The sequence below is a fragment of the Alligator sinensis genome, unplaced genomic scaffold, assembly GCF_000455745.1.
Source record: "Alligator sinensis unplaced genomic scaffold, ASM45574v1 scaffold366_1, whole genome shotgun sequence".
In the NCBI taxonomy this organism is placed as follows: domain Eukaryota; kingdom Metazoa; phylum Chordata; order Crocodylia; family Alligatoridae; genus Alligator; species Alligator sinensis.
Window position 1 is genome coordinate 397,360 of NW_005841851.1, and position 25,052 is coordinate 422,411.

Consider the following 25,052-nt stretch of genomic DNA (forward strand, 5'->3'; position numbering starts at 1 on the left):
ACAAAATAGAACAACATCAGAAAGCAAAAAGAAATGACTAAAGTCAATCTATGCCTTAGAGAACTGAAAGCATCATTTATATCTCAGGAAACTGAAGACAACCTTTAATCATCTATTTGAAAATTATGAGAAAGGGAAAACCCTAGGCTTGAGTCTGGATGACATTCATAAAACAAAGCCTACAAACTTTCTATGTTCCTACCAAATTTTCACTTTTTAAAATAATTAATCAAGAACAAGGTACCCAAGGCTACAAGAGTCACCGATCCTGTGCTCACGGCCAACCCAGAATCGTAGCGAAGTAGGGCTGGCAGGGACCTCAGGAAGGCATCTAGTCTAGGCCTGTGCTTTCGGCAGGATCATCCCTGTCTAAACCGTTTCAGACACATGTCAGTCTAACCTGCTTCGACATCCCTTGCCAGTTGCATCTCAGTTTGTGCTTTAGCCGTCCCGATTTTCTCACGGTATGCTGGTGCAATACTTATTATACTCATCCAAGCAGCCAATTTTTCACTCACTGTAAGGTTCCTTTTTGACTTTTAACTCGCTGAAGAGTTCACCGATTCGCCAAGGTGGTCTCCCCACCCTTGGTACCAGACAGCCTGTGAGTGGGGGCCACCCCGCGTCTGCTGCAGGGGCCTGCGGGCTCTGCTCCCACCCCCGTGACCCCGGCCTCGCCCGCCCACGGCTCCCTCCCACGTGGGGATGCGCGGAGCGGTCGCTGCCCCAGCCTGCGACACCTCAGCAACGCTCCCGATGCGGCCCGCCCCGCCCTGCCCTGCCCGCGGGCCTCCGATTCTCCCCCTGCCCCTCGGATCGCCCCGATTCCTCACGGAGAAATCTCGGCTCTTTTCTCTTCCTTGCCTCCGGGTCGCCTGGCTCCGTCCTCCCTCCCACCGGACCCAGGCACCCGCGGAAGTCCCAGTCCGCCGGCCGCGGTACCGCTCACCTCGGGCGGGGCGGGGCGGGGTGGGGCGGCCGCCTCCGACCCTGCTCGGCTTCGCGGCGCGCAGGGGAAACCCGCCCGAACCCACGCGCACTTCCGGTCGGGGGACACTTTCCAGCAACGGACCGCGCGCACTTCCGGCCGGGAGACATTTTCCAGCGCCGGACCCTCGTGCAGTTCTGGCCGGGGGACAGTTTTTAGCGCCGGACCCGCGCTCACTTCCGGCCAGGTGCGTGCGGCCCCGGGAGGTCCACCAGCGCGTGGTAAGCGGCGCGGGGCGCGGGGGCACGTGCAGGCGGCTCCTGGGTTGGTCTCGCTTCTCTGGGTTGGGCTTCTTCCCGGGGCTCCCGGAGCCCGTTAGGCCGGGGGCTGATGGAGCGGCCCCAGATATCCAACGGGGTCCGTTTGGAAATGCTGTCCTGCGACAGCGGGGGGAGGGCGGCTCTTCCCAGACCCTCAGACTGCCTGGCAGTTCCCAGCTCCCGTCGTAGAGCAGCAGGGCTGGAAGGGACCTCCACAGGTCCCCTGCCTGAGGCAGGGTCACCCCTCTCCCAGCCCTCCCGTACAAACTGTCACCTAAACTCTTCCTAAGATGGCCATCCACCCGGGCATGACGGAGACCTAACACAGGTAAAGCAGGAGAACCGCTGCCTCAATGACACGTGGTCGGTGAACGCCCAGGGGGTCCATGGAGGTGGGATTGTTTCTGGGGTGTGCAGGGCTCTTCTGAGAAGCGCCGGGCCTGGTGGCGACGCGTAGGGGGTGCACGGCACATGCCTCCCCTGACTCTGGAGGCACCAGTTGCCCGTGGTCGGGTCCTAAATCAGGACCCCGTCCTGTACGCCCGTCACCTGTACGTAGTTCTTTCTCTCTTGGGACGTCCCACTGGCGTTGGCACGAGGGTTGCAGGAGCAGATTTGACAGTCGTAAATCTGTTTGTAAACGCCCTCAACAAAACGGTATACCTGACGCTGCTCTTGTTGAGAGACACTGAGGTAAGTAAAACAGACTGAAAACGTACTGGTAGCTGGTCGCTTTCCAAAGAACAAAACCAGATCTTTGTCCTACAGGATAAAATCACAACCTTCTAGAGCTGTGGTTCGCAACATCTTATTTTGTACCAGGACCCATTTGTAAACGTCAGTGGCCAGTCCCGACCCAGTGCCCCTCACTCCTGGCCCGCTGCCCCCAGTGTGTGGGGCAGGGGGTGGGTGTGTGGGGCATGGGAAGGGCCCCCAAGCAGTCCCTTGCACACTGGAGCTCTGCCAGCCTGCAAGAAAAAGCCACAGTTTCCCATGTTTTTCTCCTTTAAAGGAGAATCCATTTTTAAAGATGTTTGATCCATTTAAATACTGTGTTCCCTGGGTTTTCACATATTCTTGTGTCCCACTTTTGGGTCATGACCCACAGGTTGAGAAATACTGTTCTAGGGCCTATATACCATTCTGTATGCCTAGTCCTGATGAATTTGAATGTTAGGAGGATTGCCAGAAAGAGTGAATGGCACATTGGCTGCTGCTGCTTTTTTCAGGGGGGAAAAAGGAAAGAAAATTATCTTTACCATTGCTCTTTCTTCAAAATGAAGATGAGCTGAAAGTGTGGCCCGGGAGCCACTGCCCTTTTAATGGGAGATCTGAGAAATACGGTGAGTGGGTGGGCACGAGTGAACACAAGGCTGAGTGTACTAGCGTGTGGCAAGGATGAAAAAGTGATCATTTATTTTTGTTTGGAAGATGCATGATTGGGAAGGAGAAAGAGGGAGAGTGAAAAACAGAACAAAAGAAGGGGAAGAGGAGGACAAGGAACGCATCCTCATAACATTCAAAGCTATTGCAATATTTCCCAGGTTTGCTTTATCCTGAAAGGGAAGATGCCACAAAAAGTGCACGTGTAACAGTTTGGCAGACACTTTCAGCATTTTCTTGTGCAGATGCACATGACAATTTCAGAACAATATGGGATGGGCTTACTGAAAATGTTGGATACGTAAAACATATATGTGCCTCCATCTGTTGTCACTGTCAATTTTCCTACTGGAAAGTAAAGCTAAATGTTTGGTAAAAAGAATGTGGCAGTGAAAAGGAGTTTTTATGGGTATTAACAAATGGAGGTTTTGTTAATACCCATTAAAATATGTAACGTGTACTAATTCATAACAAAATGTATTATTAGTTCCAAGCAATGTATTATGTCGCTTAGGCTACAAACAGACATTGCAGGACAAACTGTGCATGTGTTTGTTCTGGAACAGAAATGTTCCAGGATTGGTGTGCCTACACATCATCCTTCCAGTCAGGGATTTGGTAGCGGCTGAATGATTTGCTGCTTTTCTGCCATTGATCCCATGGTGCGATCCCAGGACAAGCATTCAGACATACTTTGTGGTATCCTAGGCCAAACTGTTATCACATCTTAGCACTTTGTGAACCTTTTAAGGTTTTGTCCCAGGACAGTGGACGTGGACATCTGAACAACTGCACTCTGTCCTGAGATAAAATGACTAATCCCAGGACAAATGTGACTCTGTAGCCTTATGTTAATTCTATAAAGAATCTCTCTGAGAATTAATTTTCTTTATACGTTCATTTTGATTCCTTATCTCAGGTATCATTAGGGAGATTTATTTTCTGTGTTTTATTTCATAGCTGGTGTGAAGATAGAGTTGGATGTTTATGAAACTGCTCTAAGCTTTACATCCATGTAAGAAGCTTTTTTTTAGCTGTGCATACCAAGGACTTGGCTTTTGGGGGTCTGAGAGGATAAAGAACAAAGAACTGTTGTTACTGTTACAAGTATTTAGAGGTTGTGGCCATGCTGGGGTGATTCAGTACACAATAGTGCTAGATAATACAAAATCAACAAAATTACACAGAATAAATTACTTGAGTGGATATTCTCTTTTATATGGGTTCATTCACCCCTCCTGCCTGGTTCATTCTTTTAAATCTTCTCTCCCTGGAAGAAATTGTGATTGCAGTGTAATGAGTGGGCAGAGTTGGTTTTGTTTTTGGGGGGGGAGAAGAGGGGAGGAGGGAGAGGTTTCTTTTGCACAAATACATGTGCATTGCTCTGTTTAACTTAGAGGGGAAGAAGTGCACCTTTGCATTTTAAGTGGAGGACATGGAGGTTTATGGTAGCTTTTACTTTCCAGGCAAGTGCGTTGCACAGTCTGGCATCAGAGGCAAACAACAGGTGTCTCCTGCAACAGATCCTAGTGGTAGATAGTTTCATTATGCCTCAGAAATGGACATTTTTACTTTAGTCGCCATCTTGGCTTATTAAATTATTTTTTAATAGTCTTGAACTTGACTTGGTATTCTGTGGAAATGCAGCATAGAGAGTAAAGTGTGGATTGGCACGCTCCCAGTAGCCTGTGTTACTAAGGAGACATGCTGCCATGTTCTGAATTAGTTAGAGCTTCCTAAAGACTGGTGGCTGCATGCCTGATTTTGAAGATGACAGAAACCTGTATAATTTAAACCTGGTCACTTTATGTCAGGCGAAAGTGAAGACTTCCAGCCAGCCAGAAGTGAGAGAAAGCATTGCTTATAGACACTTCAACAGGAGAGCTTAAGAGTGAGACAGAATGCACACAGTCCTCTCAGTTCTGAATTAAATTTTCCAGTGGTATTTGCCTAATTTTAAACGAAGGAGATGCATTATCACTGCCAAATTTTCAAAATCCTTTCTTCTGCTCCATCTTACTCAGAACAAGCTTTACTGAATGGCTGCTCATCCATGAGGGAAGCTCATTCAAGCTCTGTGCCATCATGGTGTGGTTGAAGAATCATTTATTGTTTAGGAAAACACACCTACGCTCTTCGGTGACCATTTCCTTTTCCACATAGAAAAAGAAATATTCAAGAGGTCCTCCGGAAGAAGAAACTACCTTCCTGGGCCACGAAGCATCACTATGAAGTTTAACGGGCAATTTCTTGATTTAAGAGATTACTCTACGGTATTGTCAGAACTGGCAATAAAAATTTATTAGAGTATTAGACTCTTCTTCTGTGTAACCCAGCTCTATCAGACAGTTAAGAGAGACTCCATTTTAATAACATGAAACAGAGAAAAATGGGGCAAAAAGGACTAAGTGAATCTGATGTCCTGGTCCTGTCCTAGACAAGGCCCCTAATCTAGCTGTGTCAAACACTGACTCTTTCTTATTTAGAAATAATATCTCTAGAGCCATATGTAAGTTATTAAACAGAGTTTCCTCAGAACAGAATTTAATGGTAGAGACAAGAACATTACCTAAATCCAAGCTATTTTTACCAGTAAATGGTGAAGCTATGGTTTAGCTTGTTCTGGAACAGAATTGTACAATGTACTTATTTATTTTTCATATCTGTCCCTAAGAATACAATAGAGAGACTCGTGCAAATGTCCCTAAGGCATCCAAAGTAAGAACACAGCTACACTTTACATCAGGTGAACCTGGTTCATGGTTTTAGTTCAACAGATTGTTTTAAAAATTGTTTCTAGTCCATAAAAATGGTTATTTTATACAAGCTAGGTCTGCATCCAGCACAGGTCTTTAAAGAGTTGCAACAAAGATCCAGGCCAGTGATTCTCAACCAGAGTGCCATGGCACCCTGGGGTGCCACCTGATCCTTTGAAGGGTGCCAGGAGAGGTGAGGAGATAAGCATAAGTTCAGGCTTGTCCCTGCCTGGCCAATCCCCTACCCCCACTGCCCAGCTCCTCTGCAAGGAGGTGAGCGCTGTAATGTATAAAATATATCAAGTAGTTTTTGAAATTGGGTGCCACTCAATTCACAAAAGTTTTGAAGGGGATGCCTCAAGTCCAAAAAGGTTAAAAACCACTGATCTAGGCAATAGTTGGCTTCTTTTTAACGAGTCTTTGGCAAGGGGCAGTGGTGAGAGAGAGAAAAACGGAACAATTCCAAGTTCCATTTTAAAGCTTATCTTGATTTCCCACGCTCAGTCTAAATCAGGTAGATTGATTTAGCCCACTCTTGTGTAGTAGGGCTTTTTGAAGTAAAAGAATAAAAGCTAAAAATAGTAGTATGGGCCAAGAAACTGTTTTGTAGAACACTGATGTTGCTACAACGAGGCTGAAGTTGACTCAGTGAGCAGTTTTTTCATAATGACAACAAATGCACACCTGATTCACAAGTACCATAAATCTGATGTATTCCAAATTGCCTGCAGTGCAATATTTTAAATTAGTCTGATAGAAGTTTTTCAACATTTTTAATTTTGTGTACAAGAATGGTTTTGTAACTACGGAAGTATTTCAGGCAAATTAAACCCTGATGCCAGTGAAGTGAACTTGACAGTCCGACAATAGATGGGCCCTAAGCCTTACTATTCTCTTCTAGGAGGTGCTAACGCATTCCTCTTTTTGCCTTAGTACATCAAGGTGTTTCCAGATTGAATATAAGTGTCACCTCACCCTAAGTGTACCCCAGTTGCAAAGTTGCCACTCAAGGCAGAAGGATGACTGTATCTGATCTCATCCCTTCTGCTGCCCTTGCCAGCTATACACAGCTGTGTTTCCTGAGAAAATGGTGCTGGACCACAGCTGTCAGAAGGCATTAGGAAGATGAAAGTATACGTGAATAATCAGATCTTTCTATAAATACCTCTCAATTTGTAAACGGACACAGAGCGAGTTAGAAGCAAGTTTATGATGCAGTTTAATAGCTGCCTGTTTTTCTAGACTGTAAAATTAGCTGCCATGATGTAAAAGACCATTTGATCCCTACTGCAGAAAAAGGCACCATATATTTCTATCCTAAGATTTCTCATTATTTCCCCCCCTTTTTTTAGAAGCAGAAAATCAGCCCTATTCAGCTGTGCAATCTGAGACGCTTACTTCTTTTGAAACTGGAGCTTTGTGCATTACAAAGGCAAGTCCAGCTCCTTCCTTCTCCTGTTCCCATAGCAACTCTTCCAGCTGATGCCAGTGTAAGGTCTGCACTCCCAGCAGTACCAACCCTTCAAGTCCTGGACTGCTAACTACTTTGTGCTAATGAAGAAGAGTATTAGAAAAATTCTGCGGGGAAAAAAAACCCTCTTGAAAGTCCTAAAAAGTACTGACACTTCCAGAGTGAACCTCAAAGACACCAGAGCTGTTCCATTTCCATTCATGTGCCACCTGATTTTAGTACGTATTAGGAGTTAAAAATTTAGCTGTGACTATCTCTTCAAACTCTTCCCACTGTGGCTACTGCAAGGTTCAGTGAGTTTCTTCATTATGAAAGGGGTGGGAAAGCGAGAGCAACCTTGTGGGAACTTGCCAGGCAGCGATGTTGCTGTGGAAACAATGGAAGACTATTCAGTGCTCAGCATGGAGGTTTCAAACATGCTACAGACAACTACAGCAGGAGGCTGACTCATAGCATTTTCTAGTTTCAGTGTGTCTATTTAAGATCAATTGGGAGAAGCCATACTGGGAAGCCAGAACATTTCCATGAAGAAGTACACTAAAATACATTTAGGGTTGTGGGAAGATGGTAAGAGAATGAAGTGAACAGAAAGGGGTATGCTGTACCCATATATAGATGATCAGAGTTTCTTTAGTTTCATCTACCCTGTTAAAATACTTTCACAGAAGCTACTCTCAAAATTTAACATCTAGAGTGATCATAGTTCTAGTTTAAAAGGATACTATCACACCTTGCATATACACTGAACATTAAAACAAATAAAACACCCAACTAATTAACTTGTCATCATGCATGCTGTTGGCTTACTATTTTCACTCTCTTCAATTTCCACAACCAAATTGGACAGGTCAATCTCACTTTTTTATATAAATTAATCCAGGGGTTTTCAAACTTTTTGTGTCAGTGTACCCTGGGCGGCCAGACGCAGAGCAGTGTACCCCTGGCAGCTGGATGCCAAGCACGGGGAAGTGGCACATGGCCAAACGTGGAGAGGTGGCAGCCACTGCATGCAATCTTCCAGTATATCCGGCCAAGCGGGCACATGGGATGGTGCATGGCAGCGCTCCCTCCCTCCCTGCCTGCCCGCATGTACCCGGTAGGGCCTTCTCAAGTACCCCTGAGTTAATCTCTAACAAGCTAACACCATAGTGCTGTTTCTAATGCTTCAGTAGAACATTTAAATACTTTTACTTAACATTTTTTAAAAGGAATTTAATAGAAGCCTTCGCAGGTTTTACTTCAAACTCAAATATTTGGCTTAATTACTTCACAGCATCCCTTATTTCAAGTTATCAACTCATATTTTTAAATACAGGTAGATCAATATAAAGGGAAAATGTGCAAAACTAATTCTACACAGAGTAAAAGGTTTAAAAAATGTGCACAGGTACCTGCTGAAGTCATGCTGCTCATTGACGACATCATAGAAACACAGTAAAGTTCAGGGATGATTTTGACCTGTGTAAGAAAGCAACTGTCAAAAAGATTTCTTGTTATCAGAATAGTTTACATGCTTGTTAGAGTTTTTAGTTGATCAGTGAAAACAGTGGCAACTATTTTAACATTATAAGTCAAGATATGAAGGTGAAGAAAACATACTAAATTCTTATAGTTCTAATCAAATTAATTACAGGTAGGTCAATGTAATCCTAGTTTAATGCATTACTGCTCCATTCTGTTTGCCAAGAAATTGAATTTTCATCCATTCACAGAAAAATCCAGACTTTATTCCCTAAATTACTGTGAAAAGCTAATTAAGTAGTTGAACAAAAGTATAAGCTATGTATAAGAACTGTTACTGTAGTTAATAGCATTTTATGACTCTTCTGAAACCAAAAATTTGCTTCCTAAAATATTCAAAAGTCTCTCTATTTAAGAGCCTTCAATAATCAAAGGTTCCCTTTAAAGGAAGTAGAAACACATATTACTTAAAAGAACATAAAATAAGTGGAATGAAGGTTTTAATACATACACACTGTGTAGCCAAAGCAATAGTACAGACTCCTTGAGGGAGTGATCCGCTACTAAATATGCAGAAGATCACTTTCAGCTCCCAGGAAGTAGGCTTTGTAAAAGTAAGCACTGACGGCGGCCCTAAAAAGATAGGATGAGAATAATCAAGATAACGCTTTAAAGTTCATCCTGATGAAAGAGTTCAAGACAATAATCCTTCCTCTTTTGGGATGTCTTTATCTTGCTTGCCCTTTTGTAGAACTGGTCAGTATTCCATTTATCTTCTAAAAATATAGCTAGAGTATTTGTCTACCAGCATAAAAACGTTGAAAGTTAACCGCCCACTTAAGTCTGTAATCTCAAATAGCTCACCCTTATTTTCTCTTCCTGCCTTGGTATAATAACACTATTATATCTCTTTCACTTGTGTTCCTGCTAGGTCTATTAACAAAATGTCTGTGATAATTCATGCCTGTGTAAGTGGCCAAATGACAAAAGTGGTAGATGTGTATCGATATTATCTCTTAGACAATGGATGTATATATTTTTTCATCTTCCATCTCAATCCTGGCAGCAGGCTGCATCAGGACACTAGAATTAAACATTTAACTGAATTGGCTGTAAAAGAACTAGAAAAGTATCTGAGACACTGCCACCCAGTTCTGGCTCCTGGGGCTTCTTACAAACTCGTGAGATCTAAATCAAGTCCTGTTTCCTTGCTGTCCCATGTAGCTCCCTGTGAAATTCTGATGATCATAAACTCACCAAAGGTGAAGAAAACAAAGATGATACCACCAACCAAGCTGCTCAGAAGTGTCTGGCTGATGCATTGGGAGAAGTTTGGTCTGAAAAGCAACCTAGAGAGAGCAGTTACATTTTTGATTAAACAAAATACTTGTTGTTGTATCATTTTCGTTAATTGTCTCTCATATTACAAGACAAAGCTATCAGCATTTTCAGCTATCTCCATTTATGCATTTCAGAGGCACATATGAATCTGTTAGAGAGCACTGTTTTGAGATGGCGGTACTATGTTGATACAAATCAGAGAAAATCAACAACCTTAAACCTGGGACTGAGAACTATTAAAGTAATAGCATCTGACTCAAGCTGGATTGGCATTAGTTTTCCCTGCCAAAGCAAAGCTCCTGCTTTATCTACCAACTTCTATTTAAAACATACAATGAGGGCTGCCAGGACACCGCTAAAACAGACAGTCCAGTAGAGGTTATTCTTTAACAAAAAGTAGAATACCATACTGAAAACATCTGGGATATTTGGATTACTTAAAGAGTTCTCTCACAGGCAGGACCTTAGTGGGCACTGGACTATATGAAGTTATGCCCCTCAGTTGTGTAGAGATGTCTTTTACAGCAAATGACCACACAAAACCTCCTGTAACACTAGAAGTTCCCTAACAGAAGGCTACTTGAAGGAAATAGTAGATAACCACTTAGTTACAACTGCAAGAAGATTTTCCAGTCATGTCCCTTCCTTTAATGGAGTTTTCAGTCAGATCTTCAGGGGAACGATAACAGCTGCTAGCCCCCTTGTCAGGCGAGAACAAAAACTGGAACAGGCTATAATTTCACTGTAATGTCTCAGAATACTCAAATTGGTTTCTCAGGTAAGATAGCTGCTACGTTTTTTTCTCCACTGCTCTCAGAAGTCATAGTGCACGCATCAAACCTCTCAAGTCTTGCTGGTTAAACTCTTTATAAGACAACATTGAAGTTGAAGATTGTTAATTCCAAAAACACACGCTACAACTTGATGGAGAAGAAAGTAAACTGAATGACATTGTAACTTGGTTGCCTGCTATGCAGTAAAATAATCCACCTAACCCACAGCTCTTGTAAGGGATTACATGTGACATTAAACTCCTTAGTCCCATGTTTAAAGCTAGCAAAGAACTTACAGCTGCATTTCAAAGGTGATGAGCACTCAACTACTCCCAAAATGGGTTGGAAATAATTTGTAAGTCTAAAACAGGGGTGTCAAACACATGGCTCGCAGGCCAGATGTGGCCTGTGGAGCCACATGATCTGGCCTGTAGATCTCTGGACTGACCCCTTGCACCATATGAGGTGTGCACTGCTCTTGGTTTCCTGCACTGCATGTCATGCACAGAATGGACCCGGTGCTGCATGCACACAGGGAGACGGGCACGTCCTGCAAGTGGCACCTGCATCGGACCAACCCTGTATGCCAACTCCAGTGTGCACAAGTAGCTTGGGGCCAGATCCAGACCAGCCCTAGAGCCAGTGCACAGGGCTGGTCCAGCAGGGTGCCACATGCAGCCTGCTCCCCAGATCCTGTGCAGTGTGCAGCACCAAGTCCAGCCTGTGGGCTGCACAAGGTTCAAGCCCTGAGATGGGGCTGGTGCAAGCTATGGGCAGTGTGTAGACTGATCCTGGCACCATGAGTGTTGCATGGGTACAGGGGGTTAGTCCTGATATGGCCTACAGACAGGCCCAGTGATCCTCATCTGGCCCATAGGGCCAGATGAGTTTGACACCACTGGTCTAAAAAAATTCAAAGCTTTCCCCTAGGATAAGAACTGGTACTGCTAGATCATGCTTAAATGAAACGAAGCTGGAGCTAGCACTGTTTTTAGCATGACGTTTTATCAATTGAACTGTGAAAGATACAGAATTCTCCCACTATCAGCCATGCAGCTCTACTTCTAAACGTGATTATGAAAACAAGGGCATATCTGCAGGCATTTTGACCACTGTGTTACCTAGACCCTCTCAGCACAGACAAGGCCTACATTTCTTGATCACATACAATAACAGTAGCAGCCATTTAGTTCCATTTTCCATTCATCTAACATTGTGTGGTCCAGTCCTATGAGGTGCCTTTCTCTGAACATATCTCCTTCAAATCATTTTAGTAATTTAGGCTTCCCAACTTACTCTCATCCTGATTTGGACCATTTTTATATTTTGATTTCTCTTGTCACAAGCTGCTTTTTTTTTGCTTACATTCAGTCTTCCCTAACACACCATTGCTTATACTGATTCAGCCTGCAGGTATTTTTGCCATTTTCTCTGAAAGCTTTGTCTGATTAAGGATATTCTAAATCATTTACTGTATTTTGCCATAAACACCCCCTCACATCCTCTCATAAACAGTCCTGAAACAGAACTGTACTTACACTCTGAATCGATGATGTTTGGACAGCCATCCGCTCAGGTGGTAGGCTGTGAGAACCAGGGAGAAAATCATAGTTGGGCTGCCTCAAATCCTCAAGAACCTGGAAGGAGGAGAAAGGCTTTAAGTCCATTAATATTAGGGTGGTGATAATTTGTTTACCATCTCCTAGGACTGACCCATGGACTCCAGAAGTATTCACATGTATGGACGGTACCTCTGCTTCAGTGATGCTCAGGGCGCTGCAGCACCTTGTAGCGCCTTGAGATTCTTTCATGGGTGCTGCAGGATGCCATGCTAAGTCAGCACTGCTAGGTGTGCAAATGTGATTCATCAGATAAACCCAGAGATTTCAAATAGGACTCTGCAGTGTTAAAACCATTCTGGCCCACTGTGGCCTCTCTGAGTACTTTGCAGCAGAAATGCTTTGTTTTTTCAGAGTCAAAAAAATTAGCGAAAGCAAAGAGCTGGCATTTTCCAAGGGGTGCCTTGAGCCTAAAACGATTGAGAACGATTGGTCATGGCAAACACCGAGTGCATTGACTGTAATGAAACGGACAGAATTAGTACAGAACAGGGAGCTGTCAGGGGAGTTGTAGGAACGTTTGCATCTCCACTCCTCTTTGAACAAGAGTTTAAAAAAAAAGTTTGCCTTAAAAACAAGTAATCATTCCCAAGGATATCTGTTGTTACAGTGCTTCTCTTGCTGATGAAGGTACTAGAGAGATTGTGGGGGGAAGAAGTTCAAGGACAGGAAGAACTTGTGCACAAACCAGATCTTTCCTCCTGCTTTCTTACTACAACTGTATCTTGTGACAACCTGGGCAGGTTCACCTTGCACACGGACACGTAGAAAACAACTTCCACTCAAAACCAGTTCCAAATGTGCAAAAGAGGAAAAAAAATTGCCCACCACTTAAGTTTAGGTAGCGTGTAATAGTTGTTTCAGGCTTTGTCCCTGTAATTTCCATTTCTGGTATAAGGTGTATCATTTTACCCAAGGGGAAAAAAATTATGCCAGATTTCTTAGCACAAACTTTCCGGTGTTGGAAAATAGTTATTAAGGTATTTAGAGTTTATCTAAGAGGAGGTTGGCTAGATATCTGCCTGGGGTATTATGATCCCAGCACTCTTCCTGCCCAGGGCAGGAACTATGAAACTATGAACTATGAAACTTCACCCCGGCTCAGAGGAGCCAAACTTTCCATCCAATTTCTTTCTCCCTCTCCTGCGGGGGACGGTGGTCTTTCTCCTGAACCTCCCCCCAACACCACCACTTCCACAGAATCAGAAAATGAGGCGATCACAGCTAGTCCGGCCCCAGCTGGACCACCGCAGCCGAGGCTTTGTCTCAAAATGCCTGAAGAGGGGATTGGGGGTCGGAGGGAGGCTCTTCCTACCCTCCTCGGGGGAAGTTTTCCTTAACATCCAACCTAAACATCCCTCGCTGCAACTGGAGCCATCGCCCCTTGCTCCGCCACCAGCCCGGCTCCATCCTCCTGGCGGGGTTTGTTACATCGCCGCTCGGTTTTTCCTTCTGCAGACGAAATAAACCCCGTTGCCCCACCTCTCCGCCCCAGCCCCCGAGCTACTTTCTCTGCACCCCCTGCAGAGCCCTGGCAGAGACGGGCCCGGCCCCGGCGCCGGCGCCGCTCACCCCGCGCCGCTACCGGCACAGCTTGCGGAGCGCCCCGCGCAGCGCCCGCGAGCCCGTCACCACCAGCCAGTTCGGCACCACGAGCGAGACCAGCAGCGCGATGGCCAGCGACTGAGCCAGCAGCCGCAGCGGCGCGAGCACCAGCATGTCCGCCCGGCCCGGCCTCCTCCCCGGGACGCGACCGGGGAGCGATCCGATTTCCTTTGGCCCGAAGCAAAGTTGCTGTGGCCGGGGCGGGGGGAGGCAGGAACAGCCAACCCCTCCGCCTAGGCCGGGCGCTGCGATGCTTGCTCGTGCCAAACTGGGAGGGAAGTTCGTGAGCCCATTGCAGAAGGAAGGGGGGGAAGCTGCCAAACTATCCTCTGACAGAGAACAAGCCGTGTTGCAGGAGCAAACACTTGCAGAGCCTCGGATGACTTATTTTTAGCCCCTGCCTTGTAGAGGAGTGACATTTAGTCACTTGATTCGGGCTCGGTTCGCTTTTCTGATTTGGTGTCGAATGGTGAACATCCCTGTGGGCTTGATCTAGCTCACAGGCTCCAGGGAAAGTGGATTGTGCAGAAAGGGGGTTGGTTTTACTTTCCCTCTCTGGTTTTTTGTTGGTTTTTTTTTAATTGCAAACCAAGAATTTCCTAAATAACTCAAAGGGGGAATGGGGGGGTGAATGGTAATGCAAAGGTCCTGTATGCTAAGTTAACAGCACATAACAGTAAACTGGCAATCACTTGGCCGTTAGAGCAACTTTTCTGTTTCTTGTGGTCACATTTCAAAAGTGCCAGCTGAGATATTTTTTCTGTGTGCAGCTCCTGCAGGAAGAGCAGACCCTTCTCTAACGACCGGATAAAATCCTCAGTCGTGTAAGAGTGATGTAGCCGTGATGGTCCAGAAATTATGTGAGGGGCAAGGGTTTATGCCAACTACACGGCTGATCCAAGACAGTCCTCCTGAGACAACTAACGGCGACTATTTTTACTCGGTTCAGGTAAACCGTACAATGGATGAATGCTGTGTTTGTTGTGGTCAAATGTGGCACTAACAACGCTGCTTCTGTTTCAGGCAAGCAGTAGTTTGTTTGGCAGCTTCCTCCTAACATGGCCCCCATCACGGGTGCTGAATGCTTCCTAGCTGTTTAAAAATAACACTCTCTCTCTTCCTTCCCAATCTGCACCAGAAATAATGTTATCATTTGTGGGTGTGAGCTGTGCTTTTTTGTCTCTCTCTCCTTCTCGGTGAAGAATTTATTAGGGGAAAAGCAGAGTTAAAAAAATGATTTTTCTGAAAGCAGCAATTCTGCTAGTTTGCAGGAATGAGTCTAGGTCCAACTCCTGCAAAAGTTCTGCTTAATATATTACGGGCTGCTAACTGAGGACAGCCACAAGTTAAATGTGTTTGAAACACCTGGTGCATTTGTTTTGTTGACTAAAACTATTTACTAGTAGCAAGCTGCCAAACACACAAACTCTAGGACCTTTAAACTTTAATGACACCATGTGTCACTATTCTTTGAACCTTGGCCACCCGCTGAACATCTTTTGTGCCATTTTATCTGCACAGTGATTGATGCACATTAATGCCGAGGGAAATCAAGACCCTACCGGGTCCCCTGTAACTAAACATAGACTGGTGGACAGATGGTGACAGCAACTTACACTTTATGATGTTTTCATAGAGGAAGTTGAAAGGGTATAGGCTTTTTGATAAGCACATCAGAGGTCTACTACAGTGATGCCAGCTCTTATGATTTTATTTAGAGTCTTACAGTTTTTTTATTAAACCCCCAACTGTTGGAATCCACAAGAATGAGTTCTTTCTTTTTAAGTACGTTTCTAAGTCTCATATAGAAGGGCTTGAAAACAGAAATGCAGAGCATGCTAACAGCTTGGAATTAATGTTAAATAAAATATCTAAAAAGAACAAAAAAAGGTGTGGGGTAGGGGGGTGTACTTTAATAATTGCATGTTAATGGGACTGGGCTGACTCATGATTAGGGACCTACCTAAATCTCAATGAAACAGGGATTTTCATGGGCCACTAATGGCTCACGGAGCTGTTTTCATGGTCTTTTTGTGGCAAACCCCCCTTCCTCCTCTGCTAATTGGCCAAGTGGTCATGGCAGCCCCACAGCTTGCTGCTAATTGGCTGAGGGGCAAAAACCGCAGCATAATTAAATAGGGAAGTTCACTGAAATATCAAATAAATTGCTGCATTATTATAAATCTCAGTATTACATTTATATCTAAATTGAAATATTATGGCTATACATTTATATACAGTATGAATTGTAACTAATATCGTAATTTATTATTAGTGTTCTACAAAAAGTTTAGTAATACGAAATAATGCTAACCTGGATAGAAACAATTCATGTTAGTTGTTAAATGCTGTCATGAAGCATCCACCAGCAGTTGCAGCTGACATCCTGTGTCTCCGCGGCGCGAACCCTTGTCCCTACACTGAGGTCGCACATTCTGTATCCACTGAATTGGTTGGAATCTTAAGGCAGCATTTTGCCAAGTTGTAGAGATGTGGTAACCAATCAGAAACAGACTCCCAAAACAGTCACAGTCAAAGGCATCTGGCACTTTAACAAAATTCATGTAAGCAGCACATTCCTTGTCATGCTCTTTCTGCCATCCAGGAATTCATTTCAGTAGCTGAGGGTCAAACCTCAGAAAAGGCACCTGATTGAGGTAAAAAATGCAAACGGCACTAAAAAGGAGACAGACGGTTGTTTAAACTGCGGTGGTAATGATTGATCGTTCTTGTAGTACTGATTTAACTTTGCAGTTCTTGTCTCCACTGGTTTTCTCGTTGCCAGTTTGAAAGTTGTTGTGATGCCACGTCTTTGACCCAACTTACTGAATTCATTAGCTTGTTGTATGCTTGATGGATCAAAGCCTGCCAACTTTCAAACCACGTTAGACACTCCATAAACCAAATCACATTTTCAGCTCCAAACTTAACTTGATCTTCAATGTCATCCTGTCGTAAGAGATCCCGTAGTTTAAGCATGCACTGTGTGCCAGATGTGATTTCAGGCTCCTCACACACACACTGCTGGTAGTATCTTATATTCTTTGTGTGGTAACAAGCTGCCTTAAACCATGAATTCCACCTTTTAAACACTAGCTCGGGTGGAAGTGACACAGTCATATGTAAATCCCACTTTGATTGGTGATGGACTCCCTGCAACAAAGCTTATGGCGTGGACAATGTTTGAACACTTTTTTTAAAAGAGAAAAACCTGACTATCCACATTGGGAAAACATGTGCACCAGATGTCACTTACTAAAGAAAGGTTTTATTCATTGCAGGTGACATGACTTGCATGGGGCATCACTTCATGGAGCACATCACAGACAGCTTTGCACACATACATTGCATTATCAGACACAAATGCCGAGATCTTGTTAAATTCTAAGCCATAGTTTACAACTGCCTTCACTACAGCTTGTGCTACGATAGAAAAATTGACAGATGCAAGGTGAACTACTTTAAAAAACAGGCAAGTTGTGGTCTATACAGCTCCCAGGTACAAATAAAATGTGCAGAACATAGTTATCTTAGACAGCTGTTGCTTCATCTGTTACAATCAAGATTGATTCATATTCTGCCAATGCAGATTTTGTAGACTGAACATACAAAGTAATTACTCCTAGTAGATCATCTTGGCAAAGCTTGTCTGCACATGGGAAGCTGCTAGCATTTGGCACATATTAGTTCAAGTAGTTCATTAATTTAGGGTTATCAATTTTCTCCAGAGGAATGTTGACAGCCGTGAATGCCTCCACTAGCATGAATGTAGCCTCTCTTCTTGTCAGACTGCTTTCAGTGGTTCTTTTAAAGATCAAGGACATAGTCACTTGTTTCCTGCTCTGACCTTCAGCCTCTGCAGCAGCCTTTCGCTTTATATGATTCGGATTCTAAATGCTTATCAGTGCTGTTTTTCCTCAACACATTCAGTCACGTTGCACAATGAACAAAACAATTTACCACTGTGTATCTGCATATAAGGTTCCTACAGGGAACTACCTTACATGATCCTGAGCTGAAATGTATTTTGCTTTTTTTGGATTTCTTTTTGTTCATCTTCAGGCTTCAACATTGCTGTAGCATTCTTTCTGGCTTCTTAAAAGATGGCACCGAAACCCTTTCGCTTTTCTGACTGGCACCTTCACCAAGTCTATGTCACTCTCAAACCGCATGCTTTGTGGTTTCAAGGATTGCCACACTTTCTTTGTATTCCAGTAAGCTTTTTTTTTCAGGTGAATCTGCACAAAATTATGGCAAATACAAAGATCACAAAACCGCAATTTAAATAGGTCCCTACTCATAATGTTTGTATATTTAGGGTGGCAGCAGTGCTGTTCTTCACTTTATATGCTATGCTTACTACCTAGGCTCTCAATTGTTGTTTAGTACAGTTGTCTAGCCATATATCATGCCAAATCTCATGCAGTCTTCTCCTTACGCTATTCCTTCTGCATCCTTCACAAAAATCTGAAGATCCCTACCTTACATTTCCCATTCTTAGGATCTGCAGAGGAGTCATAGTCCTGTCTGGGGCAAAAAGATACCAGTTTGCCATCTACGCGGCACCTTCTGGACACAGGGTGCATCTACATGAGCCATTAACACTCAGCAATAAACTGTGGAGCATATCGATCCCAGGAAACTCCTGGGTGTGCAGTTTACATGTGCACCTGGACCGCAGCAGATTGAGCTGGATTGCAGCAGCCCCGGCTAGCAGGGTGTCCAGGGGGTCAGCCTGTCAGCCTGGGAAGTCAGCCTGCCAGCTTGGGGCTGCTCCAACTGGTCTCAGTGTGCTGTGGAGGGGCTGGCTGGGGCATAAGGATGCTTCAGTGCAGGGCTAACCGGCAGATAGTCATGCCCCTTGTATTTACAAGTCCTACCCTGCTGTGGAGCTCATTAGTTTTGTGCACCCTAATAGAGGCATACATGTAGATGCTGAGATGTTTACCGCGCAGTTAATTAGTCATCTACACAGTAAATGTCGTGTGTAGATGCGCCCACAGTGGAACAATTAGATTTAGTGATGTTAACTTCCTTAAGATTATGTAAGAAATTGTAGAGCCAGTGTTGATGTTAGAAAGACAGGCTAATCATTTATAACCTGGCCATCTTCTGCTTTATTTGTCCTTCAGTTAGGAACAGAAATAACTTTTTAATCTCCTCTCTCCTTTCTGTAGCTTTTGGCAGGGACTCTGAAGTTATTCGCTTGGGTATGGAGAATCCAGACAACAGGACTGAGATTGTGCTGGTAGCCTGTGGTTCCTTCAATCCAATCACCAACATGCACCTAAGGTTATTTGAACTGGCTAAAGACTATTTGCAGGAAACAGGTAGGGATAATGACTTAGTTAACTCAAAATGAAGAAATCTGAGATGGGTGTGATTGTGTTTCCAGCCCCATCTGTATGTGTAGTTGTTTGCAGCAGTTTGCGTTTGCTTTGGATATACGCTCACGAGATGCAGAGATAGATATGACTGTATGTGCAATACTAATTAAGCCAGGCAAAGTAAATTAGTAGTGTCCTCCATATTTGTTGTTTGTGGCTCATGTCGGGTGGAAGCCAAAAAATTAATTTTATTATTTTTCCTTTTGAATCACAAAATGTCAGAAAAACTTACTTATTGCTATCTTTCAAATGAGTGGTTAGACCTTCTGCTGCATATTTAAAAATACTGGGGAACTGCTCTGCTACTTGCACATATTTTGTGCTGAGAAACAATGAAGGTATATGATATTGGAGTAATTTCTCTCAGCCTGTCTCTTCCTTTTTTCACTCTCAAAGAGGTATAGAGAAGGGTAACAAAAATGATTAGTGGTATAGAAGGGCTTGCATATAAGGAGAAACTAAATAAACTAGGCCTGTTCAGTGTAGGAGAGAGACACTTGAGAGGGGGGACACGATATGGGTTTACAAAACACTGAATGGCAAAGAGAAAGTAAATAGGGATTTATTATTTACTGTCTCTCAATACAAGAACTAGGGGTCACAAAATCAAACTAGTAGGGAGTATGTTTAAAACTAACAAAAGGAAATTATTTTTTACACAGCAGGTAATTTCAAGTGTGGAAATCATTACCACCAGACGTTGTGGAAGCTGATAGTTTAGCCAGATTCAAAAAGGGATTAGACAAATTCTCAGAGGAAAGCAGCATCAATAGCCACTGAGCATGGTGGGGTAGGGATACGGGCTCTGAGTTAGAACCTCCTAGACTTTTAATGCTGGAGGCTGCAAGTGAGAGAGGAACAGTAGAAAAAAAGCCCAATGTCATATCTGTCGTGAATCAGAGCAGCTGCCGGCAGCTGGCTGACTCACACACCGGAGTGTTTAGATTTTGAACTCGGCAGGCGGGTAATTGATGGATGGAGTGGAATTAACCAGGCACAGACACGTGTAGGTTACAGGAGTTTGTTTAGTTACATCGCCTAGATAGCGATGACGACGCAGGCGAGCCTTCGTTCCATTACAGCTTCCGTTACAGAGTTGAGTATACGCGTTCAGGTTACAGCAAAGTAATGACGGACGTGGCGCCGGAACGAACTGTCGGGCTAGCAAGACTTTTCTACGCTCTACATCAATATTTTACGATGACGGGGAGTTTATTGGGAATTGATCAAGTTCCCAATCTCTCTGAGGACGAACACAGGTGTCTCTCCTCTGAAATCCCCAGAGTTCTCCGCCTTGGGCGGAAACCGTTAAACTATTTATAGGCAGAGGTGTTTGACAAAGATATCCAATCATGAACCGTTATATGGAATCTGTAATTTTTTGGCAGGTATCAGCAATTTGTCTCTTCAAGTTACAAGGTAGTGGGTTAGGTTTCTCTACCTGTTACGTGTGTGCTATGTGTGAGGAGCTTACGCTTATTTTTTGACCAATTATATATAGTTTCCCCTCGCATTTTATTTCAGCTGACCAATTATCTACAGTTTTCCCTCCGGGTTTTGTTTCAAGGAATTTTGGCAGGGATGTCTTTTAACCCTTAATCGTTAAAATGAGGATGATTTGAATGGTATCTCTTGCTTAGTGGCATGGGCACAATTTAATTGGGTTGTGACAATATCCAGTTCACTCTCCCTTTCAGCATCTCCTCTCCACCGCTGCAACACAGGATGCTGGATAAGATGGACCTTTGGTCTGACCCAGTAAATGTCAATTCTTATGTTCTTAAAGGATGACCAGAAGTATGATGAAAGCTGTGACCCTGGTGCATAGTTAGCTGCTCATTTTGGACTCATTTTCATCATTTTATCCTTCATGTCCCCAGATTATGCACTTTATTCCAGCCATTAAGGAAAAGGCCTTCTACGAAAATGGTGCAGTAGTGTACAGCAGCAGTTCTTATCTTCAGCTCTGGCCTCTGCTACAGCCTCTAAACAGGCCCTATGTATTGCAAATGGACTCAGCTCCTGGGTCCATGTGTTTCAAAGCCATTCTGAGTCTCTCAGGCACAGACTCTATTTAACAACCTTCTAAGGCAGTGAGAGAGAGCTGTAACTTGGAACTCCCTTACCTCCCTCCCCATGGTCCAGTTGCCTGAGACCTCAGAATAAGTGCCCCACCCTTCGGGCCTTCAGTTGCTTAGACACAGTTTCCCATAACCCTGGCTGTTGAAACTCTGGTTTCTAGTTACACTTTTCAGGTACAACAGATCAATAAGGCTAGGGACATGTGGCTTGTAAAAGACTCTCTTTAACTACACACATTTCACTTTTAACAGAACTGGAGGGTTCCAGTTTTGGGAAAACAGCAGCAGCCTGAACTCAGCGCCTAGATGTGATCTAGCCCCTCTTTGTAAGCCCTGCCAGTGTCCTTCAGTTGGGCAGTTCTTCTTGCTGTTCTTAGCCTGGTATTCTTCCATGTACTTCTAGCATATTCCCTTGCTTAGAAAAGCAGCTCTCTTTCAAAAGAGTCTTTTTCCAGATTTTGTCCATAAACTCCAGGTGAGGGAGTTCCAGCTTACAGCATTCTCATGTCAGATTAATTCAGGGTCAGTAGCCCTACTGGTAGAAAACATAGTTCCAGTAAGGAGGAGTCATTCAATATCGATGGCTCTTGTTTGCTGTACTACAGCTTTTCAGATCTATTAACTATGACTGAGATCTTGGTATGGCTCCGTCTTTGGACAACTTCAATGACACATTGGCCTGCAGAACAATATGAAGGAGGTACTATCCCCAGATTAAGGTCATAATAGGAGATGAAGTCCCCAGAGCAAAAAGTGGGGTCCACAAATCACAATTAAACTGGCAGTTTGACACAGACATACCTCATCTGTTACAGCCACCTCTCACCCATTTCTCTCTGTAGTTCCTGTTTCCCATCTTTAGCGGTACGATTCAAATTCTTTTTCATGGTTTTACCCCATGCATTGACAAGAGCACACAGCGCTTTCCCAACTTCAGTGGGCTGTGTTATAAGGGTTCTGTTTAAAAACTGGAATTCACGTTCTCTGAAATACCATAATGCATATGAAGCACATTACATATACCATGAAGTTACATCTATTCAGTGCTGGGTGATGCATTTTTTCCCCACAGGAAAATACAAGGTAATCAAAGGAATCATTTCACCAGTCAGTGATGCATATCGAAAGAAAGGTCTGATCAGTGCCAGTCACCGGGTAACCATGGCAAAACTAGCTACGCAAAGCTCAGACTGGGTAGAAGTTGATGACTGGGAAAGCTGCCAGAATGAGTGGTCGGAGACACTGAAAGTCTTAAGGTACACAGCCACACACTGAAAAACACATTTATACCTGGAAGAGAAACAGGAAGGGTATAATTTTAAAGTCTCCATGGCTAGGGAGCAATTCTGCAACCCTTATGACATGACTAGTCCCATTGAAGTCAAAGGGAGTGTCTGTGTGAGTAAGAATTTTTTCCACATAAGTCAGGGTTGTAGTACTAAGCCCTGTAGCAGGTTGATGCTCCCTTAGGCAGACTCAGGAGCCAGTTTCCTCATAAAACTAGTGAGTTCTTAGTTCTAGTCCTTTTATTATCCATATGGAAAGCTTCTTACTACAGGTACAAAGCAAATCAAACCTCTGGTGTTCCTTCAGACCTGGAGGAGCAACACAGTCCTTGTGCTTCTCCCTAAGCACCAGTCTCCTCTCCTCCCCCAGCTTTCCTTCCTGGGAGCTCTTAACTTCCTCTGAGCCCAGCACATCATCTCTGTCAGCTGAGCCAGTGGTCTTAAGCAGGTAGGCTATTCCCCTTAATCCTCTGCAGCTGGGTTCCAGCCCCCCATACAGCTGTATGATGAGCCTCTGAAAAGATGAACGTTTCCATGTCATTTATTTACATACTTTTTGGTAAGTTTTAGTGCTGAAAAAGGTGGGGGACTCAACAGTGGCTCAAGCCAGGAGTAGAGTGGCAACATGCTCCGCAGGCTTCCCCCATTCAACTCTGCTGATGCCCAGTGCTGCTCTAAGGTACTTTTAAAAGGTACTATGAGAATCTCCTAAAGGAATGTCTTTTTTTTTATATTCTTGTCTATAAGGCTTAAGCTGTTTCCCTAGTAGTGCTCCTGTCCCTGCCTTCCTACTTTAGGTGGTTTCTGACACTCTGACTGCATTCGGTTTCTTCCTTTTTTAAATTAAACTTACTTTGTTGATCCTCTACCTGTCCCCAGCATGTTGGCCTTCATAGGACTCAGATCTTGCAGTCCGTGGTCAGAGCAGACCAGTTCTTGGATAAGAGGCATACAGGGAAAGTACTGGGTACTGCAAGAGGAAGCAATGAAAAGTTATACAGTAGGTGGTATTCTTCCTGCTCTATCACACACTTCTAATACTCTCTTCAATTAATTTTTTTGTAGGTACCATCATCAGAAATGTATGTCTTCTAATCCTACTAAAAGCCCACAGAGGACTGCCCCTCTTACAAAGCCAGGACGGAAGAGAAAAAGGGAAGGAAATAGTCATGTTCCCATTAAAAAGGATCAACAAAACCCAGGAACAAAGAGTTAAGTGCATTTGTAAAAGCAATCCCTATAAGAATGCTTTTTTTCATTTCCAGGCCACAGGGCTCTGTTCTAGGAAGCCTTTTCCTTTTACTGTTATCTTTCAAAAGCACCTTATGTTATTACAGAACGTTAGCTTAACCTGCACATCTGTGTGGTTAAAGAGCTAAAGTGAACTGACTTGCTTAAGTCCTGGAGACCCTTCATTCACACTTCTTGATTTCTGCCAGTGAGCCCCTTTTACTCTTCCACACTGTATTTTTCCCCATGTTTTGTCTGTGTGTTGTTTTTTGCATTTTTTAAATCAATTTTCTATCAGTTTTTCACGTTAGTCTCCCCTGGCTAGAAGCTACTAGTGTCAGCCACACACGAAAGACAAAAAAAATAACAAACAAAATGAACTAACATTTTGCAATAGGCCTGTGCGAAGTGGCTAGTATTCGCTTCGGATTCGACCGATTCGGGGGACAGTGATTTGATTCAGTGATTCAAATTGCTGTCCCGAATCAGCCAGGCGAGGCCCATCCCCCACCCGCTCTCCCAGCCCAGCAATGGCTGCCCTGCCCGCCCCAGCTCCTGGCACTTGGAAGAAAAAACCCGGCCTCAGCGGGTGCTGCTGGGCGGGGGGGCAATCCTTGCTGCCCCCCACTGCCCCATGCTGCATAATGGGCTCTGCACAAGTCTCCTGACCCTTCCCTGCTTCCCCAGTGCCCCCCTTTGGCTACTCCACCCGCCCCAGCTCTGGCCCTTTTAAAAAAAAAACCCAAAACCAAGAAACCCCCCCGACTCACAGTTTCTGCTGGTGGGAGGCGATCCCCACTGCCCCCCGCTGAATGGGGGGCTCTTCCATGAGCCCCCCTGAAGCCTCAAGGCCACTGCAGAAGCAGTGAGCCCGGGGTTTTTCTCAGAATTTTTTTTTTTCTTAAAGGACTGGAGCTGGGGCAGGCAGGGCAGCCATGAGGGGGGCTGGGACAGCGGAGGGGATGGGGGAGTTGGGGGACTCGTGCAGAGCCCCTCATGCAGCATGGAAGAGTGGGGGGCAGCAGGGATTGCCTCCCTGCCCAGCAGCACCCAGTGAGTCACCAGGAGCTGGGGCAGGCGGGACAGCCATGGGGGGCTGGGGGAGCAGGCAGGGGGCTGGGGGAGTAGGCAGGGGATGGGCCCTGGTAGAGTTTCCCCCATGGTCTGCTTCCCCTGCCCCCGCTTCTTTGCCCCCTACTTACTAGCTCCGAGTCCGGCTTCAGCTCCCTGCTATAGCCACTGGGGACTGTCCAAATCATTGAAGCTCTCCGGAGATTCAGAGAGCTTTGAATTGATTTGGACCTTTTTATTGGTCCCCTGATTCGATTCGGATTTGGAGATTCAGCCAAATCGGGCCGAATCTCTTCCGAATCGAATCAGCACCCGAAGCTTTGCACAGCCTTCTTGTGCA

General features: G+C 44.5%; 2 protein-coding genes across 23 annotated transcripts in view; one reads left to right on the forward strand and one right to left on the reverse strand.

The window, feature by feature from the left end:
• Positions 1-16,121, reverse strand: part of LZIC (leucine zipper and CTNNBIP1 domain containing) — a 52,452-nt gene extending 36,331 nt beyond the window's left edge. For 5 of the 11 annotated variants that reach the window (XM_025211155.1, XM_025211165.1, XM_025211168.1 and 2 more), the window contains exons 1-5: positions 15,972-16,121; positions 11,972-12,070; positions 9,577-9,668; positions 8,831-8,952; positions 8,250-8,316 (exon numbers count right to left, since the gene is read on the reverse strand). In XM_025211155.1, the coding sequence (XP_025066940.1) occupies positions 8,250-8,316; positions 8,831-8,952; positions 9,577-9,668; positions 11,972-12,042 (352 nt within the window). In that variant the 5' untranslated portion in view covers positions 12,043-12,070; positions 15,972-16,121. The other 6 variants (XM_025211177.1, XM_025211173.1, XM_025211181.1 and 3 more) reach the window with 6 other exon arrangements.
• The window catches only part of NMNAT1 (nicotinamide nucleotide adenylyltransferase 1), a 27,765-nt gene continuing 3,770 nt past the window's right edge, over positions 1,058-25,052 (forward strand). Inside the window, exons 1-6 of one of the 12 annotated variants that reach the window (XM_006016150.3) lie at positions 1,095-1,209; positions 14,428-14,606; positions 18,835-18,987; positions 22,198-22,381; positions 22,782-22,859; positions 23,477-23,622. In XM_006016150.3, coding sequence (XP_006016212.1) covers positions 18,870-18,987; positions 22,198-22,381; positions 22,782-22,859; positions 23,477-23,622 — 526 coding nt within the window. In that variant the 5' untranslated portion in view covers positions 1,095-1,209; positions 14,428-14,606; positions 18,835-18,869. The other 11 variants (XM_014523110.2, XR_003095500.1, XM_025211216.1 and 8 more) reach the window with 11 other exon arrangements.